The sequence below is a fragment of the Morone saxatilis genome, unplaced genomic scaffold, assembly GCF_004916995.1.
Source record: "Morone saxatilis isolate NCDOM2014 unplaced genomic scaffold, NCSU_SB_2.0 Contig19, whole genome shotgun sequence".
Taxonomy (NCBI): Eukaryota; Metazoa; Chordata; class Actinopteri; family Moronidae; genus Morone; species Morone saxatilis.
In genome coordinates, this window is record NW_023339751.1 from 12,809,964 (window position 1) to 12,814,708 (window position 4,745).

Below are 4,745 nucleotides of genomic sequence, written 5' to 3' on the forward strand. Positions count from 1 at the left end.
TGTTGTTATTGCTGAAGCCATTTCCCTGTCCCCCCCAAACAGATTTGTTGTGCGAATAACACTGAGACCAGAGAAGCTGAATCATCTGCACTTACCACTAAGTGGATGACATTAACTCCAGGACTGATTATTAGATCTCAGGCAACCTTAACCAGTTCACATCAGGCTGAGGCAGTTGGCTTGAGATAGATTCTGGCTTACCTGCAGCTCCCTCCTGTGGCCACAGCGGTGAACTGTAAAATCCCCACAGCATACCACAGCTCTTAATCAATCATTGCAGGCTGTTAAAAATACATAATAAATAAGAGACAAACACCACTCAAAAGTATTGTTTTTACTCTATAATTTTAAAAATCTTACACGTGGCACTCTGCAAAATCAATTTACAGCAGAATAAACAGCATAACACAAGGCAAATATCAGGTAACATTGCAGAAGGCGGTCAATATAAGACTCAAAACCAGTGGTTTGTAAAGTGATGGCATACATAAGGCTTTGTGATAAACATAACCTGCCCTTAATACAGTAAAATACTTATGGTATGCCTACAGAAGTAAGATTTCTTCTTATTTGTATCCCTCCAGCAACATTATTCAATGATTTATATGATATAAATGTCAGTGTGTCAGTCTGTTTGGCTTCCTGGGATGAAATATGAGTTGAGCTGTTCAGCTTTATTCAAACCAAACAATAAAATGAAAATTTGGATGATGATGCATTATGATCAATGCTATCAGACCATCAAAGATTGTCAACAGTTGCAAACAAGAATATTGTTTCCGTATTTGTGAAATGTTCAAAAACTGCAAATCATTCTTGCCATCTCTAAATGCTCAGGTTTCAGGTGATGGATGGTCCCTCTGAGCTATGATTTATTGTTCACGTTATATCAGGCCAGTTGTGGTTGACTTAATGAGCCCATATTAGATATTTAGAGAAAAGCATGTCATTGCAGACATATGAGATGTGGGAGATTCGTATAGTTTTACTGTCAGTAAATGTTCTTGTGAGATAAATCAAAGGGGTAAGCAGGAAATGTATTCATATACAGTTTTGTCAGCCATCAAATGACTAGACACTTTCTTTCCACGGTGATTAATGTATTTATTAGATATAAGAAAAGATGAGAAGCAGCCATCTAAGAGGACACATACGTTTTTGAGGTGTATATGTGTTCATGCAGCATCAAAAAGGACTTGTGATGTTAATTTTGTATGCCATTGATTTAAGGCACTTACATTTCTTCTGATTTTATGCTCTGACTTTTGGAAATGAGAAGTGAGGAGCTGGGTAACAGACCATGGTGCTAAGTTGTGAGTTTCATAAAATGTAATCCCCTTTTTTTTCTTTCGTCCGTCTCCAGGAGACATATTAAAATATAATTTAATAATAATATTCCATAAGATGATATTAAGTCAAGGTAGTCTTAAGATGATGTGAATGTGGTAAATCTTGCCTCCAAAGAAGTGGATGGTTAATTCATATGGATGAACTTAACATTGTTTAAACCTGTTTAAAAACCTTGAGAATATCACTTAGCACAATGTAACGGGGTGTCAAGTGATATCAAACAAATCGTCACTCAAGTTTACAAGTTGACACAAGTCTCCAATTTTCTAAAGAAGGAAGTCAAGTACTTTACAAAGTAATCAAGCACAAAAAAATCACTATACAAAAACAATAACCGGTACTGTCATCTCACCACCGCTTATTATAATTTATCAATAACAGCACCAAAGACATTGAAACCATGTTCACAGTTATGTCAGAACTATACAGGAGCAAACAGAGGACGAGGCATTTGGGTGATTTAAAAACAAAATGAAGAAGTACGTAGGTCGAGAAGCATTCATATGCGTGATTAAAAGCATTTTAAAGAACAAAAAAACGAGTGTGACTTCATCTACCGAAGCTTAAAATTAGCTATAACTGCTGATTTTCTCAGTTAATGGTCTTAAGTGCATAATGACACATTGCTTCATGGAAATACTAGCTGACATTTCATGTGTGTCGGTGTGTGATTCATTAAATTTTAAGCAGGGCACTTAAAGAGTCACGTCTCTTTCCACTGAATGCACAGTGTTTGTGCTTTTCAAGGTAGGTTAATCTTACATAAAGTGTATTAAGTATTTGATTTTAGCCTGGTTGTGTTCATGTGTGAGAATGTATCTTGTAAATTCATATACTATGTACCGTGCATGCTGTATGCCCTGTGAATGTTAAAGAAGAAAATCAGTGACATTCAGGTTAGTCTTGAGCACTTGATACCAGTTTTACTACAAACTGTAGTGTGTAGATCTCTGGAAAGTATCGGAGATTGCAGCAAGTGGCTGCGTGTCAAAACCCAGGGAGCATCTGCAGTAACATCTTTTACCCTCCACCAAATATTTCACCAAATATTGCGAAGAAACAAACAGAAAAAAAAATCAATCATCAGCCTGCCCTCTTTTTGAGCAGTCCATCATCACATTTTCACACTCTTATTTATCCTAGAACCAAAACGTAGACAGACTGTCAAACATTCATCCACCCACTAAACATCTTTCCCTGTTACATGGGAAAACCTGGCTCCATTATCAGCCTCTGTTGTATTTTGTGTGTATATGTGTGTATCCCTGCACTTTCTTTGCCTTTTCCTTTAGAGCCGAGTTTAAGACAACACTGAAGAAGTGCTACAGCAGTCCCATTATAAATGCTTGATCCAGAGCCACAGTGAAATAAAGGCATATCGGTGACCCAGAGGGTTTGCCATCCATCTGTTTATCTTCTTTTCCATATGCACTCTTAAAAGCAGTTTTTTTTTACAACACAGCTGTGTCCTCATGAAGGCCTCCAAGCCAACAAAAGAAGAGTTCCTTTTGGTTTTTAAGGGGAGCGGACTTCAAAAATCAACGTCCCAGCCGGAGTTATCATCGGGAGGCGGGTCCTCATTGTCCTCTGGGAAGCTGTCGAAGTTACTTGTGTCAACTGCTGATGTGACCTGGTGGAAAAACAGAAGAATCATTAATAAAAAGAGTAAACAATCATATAGAGAATGGATTTTGAGTATGAAAGAAAAAGAAATGCTAACGAAAAAGACAATCAGCAGTGTGCACTTACATTGGGAATAATAGGAGGCGTCAGTGTCCCCTTCTTCAAGCCCTCCCAGTTAAAGCCCTCAAACCATCTAAAGGAAAAACAGCATCACTTGGTCATTTTATAATTAAGTTTTATTGCACAATTATACTGTGAAGACAAATGAATAAATGAGAGGATTGTATTTGTTTATAGACGTGCTTACTTGTGCTTTTGGATATCTTTGACACCGTTTTTCAAGTTTCCCAGTCGTTCAGAAGGATTATCCCTGCAGTAGACCAAAAAAAAAACATATGACGAATCAGCATACAGACTTCAATGAGTTTAAAGAGCTAAAGTGCCAACACTTACCTGCATAGCTTTTTGATTAGGTTGGCAGCATTTTTGGTGATTTTCTTTGGAAATTCAATCATGTCGATGCCTCTCAGGATGATGTTGTAGGTTTTCATAGGATCAGGTCCAGAGAATGGAGGGCTGCATAACAGAGGCAAAGATCAGTCTTGTGTGACAAATGCGTTTGTATGGAATTTACCAAGTGATATTTCACTGTGTGCTAGTACACTGAATTGTCAACTTTTAAATGTGTCACTTTTTTTTTTTAAAGCAGTTGTTGTTGTTGTTGTTGCATATGGTACCATGTTTGCAATCACAGGGAACACTTCAGCTACTAGTTTTATGGACATGCCCAGGCCAGTACCTGCCAGTTAAGAGCTCAAACATGAGGATTCCTAGAGACCAGTAGTCAGCTGAGATGTCATGGCCCTTGTTCAGAATGATCTCTGGTGCTACATACTCCGGCGTCCCACAGAAGGTCCACGTCTTCTTCCCAAACCCGATCTTTTTGGCAAAGCCAAAGTCAACCTGAGGAAAAGAGAATATTTTGTTCTGTCAGTCGGACAAAGCTGAAGAAGAATTTGAATTTATTGTATATATAATTTGGTCCATATTTGTATTAGATTATATTCATTCTCATGTATAATAATCGTAAAGCTGGGAAGTGTGTAATTATTTCAGTATTACAGTTTTTCACTTGATGCTTTGGCATGATGGATAGAAAGAGTTGAGCAGCTGGTTGCTGCTCTGCCAAAAGCTACAAACTGGTTTCTCCATGAGGAGAGAAGAGAATGGCGGCGCCCCAAAAAACACAGAACCCGACATAACCTCAATTATACTTTTCTTCATACTATAATTATACTTTTATGAACAGCCAACATGATGCATGTGTTCAAATTTCTTTTGATCCCTCAGTGTAGCATCAAAGAAGGATGAGCTTTATTCAGTTTATGCTGATCTTTGTTATGCAGCATTTCTGACTTCCAAAAAACACACAGAAAATGTGATTCAGAGGTGGTAATCCCCTATTGATGTCTTACCAGTTTGGCATAGCCCCTGTGGTCCAATATAAGGTTCTCTGGTTTGAGGTCTCTGTAGATGATTCCTTTGGAATGCAGGTAGGCAAATGCCTCAACCACGCAAGCTGTGTAAAACCTGGTGGTTGAGTCTTCAAATGAACCCCTGCAAACACAGCATGACAATAGAGCTGAACTGTGAACTGTGTGATATCTAACTGCAGTCGTCTAGCAAAAACATAGTTTGTTAAACCAACCAAAGAGGCTCTTCAAATCACCATATGATATAGCATATTTAAAGCACACATGCTATATATATAT

General features: G+C 38.0%; 1 protein-coding gene across 3 annotated transcripts in view; it reads right to left on the minus strand.

Annotated features, from left to right (window-relative positions):
• Nucleotides 1–336: 336 nt before the first annotated feature.
• The window catches only part of LOC118329739 (cGMP-dependent protein kinase 1), a 77,119-nt gene continuing 72,710 nt past the window's right edge, over nt 337–4,745 (minus strand). For all 3 annotated transcript variants that reach the window (XM_035664010.1, XM_035664008.1, XM_035664011.1), the window contains 6 exons: nt 4,449–4,590; nt 3,773–3,936; nt 3,427–3,549; nt 3,281–3,343; nt 3,100–3,166; nt 337–2,980 (listed from right to left, as the gene is read on the minus strand). In XM_035664010.1, coding sequence (XP_035519903.1) covers nt 2,882–2,980; nt 3,100–3,166; nt 3,281–3,343; nt 3,427–3,549; nt 3,773–3,936; nt 4,449–4,590 — 658 coding nt within the window. In that variant the 3' untranslated portion in view covers nt 337–2,881. The remainder of the gene's footprint in view (nt 2,981–3,099; nt 3,167–3,280; nt 3,344–3,426; nt 3,550–3,772; nt 3,937–4,448; nt 4,591–4,745) is intronic.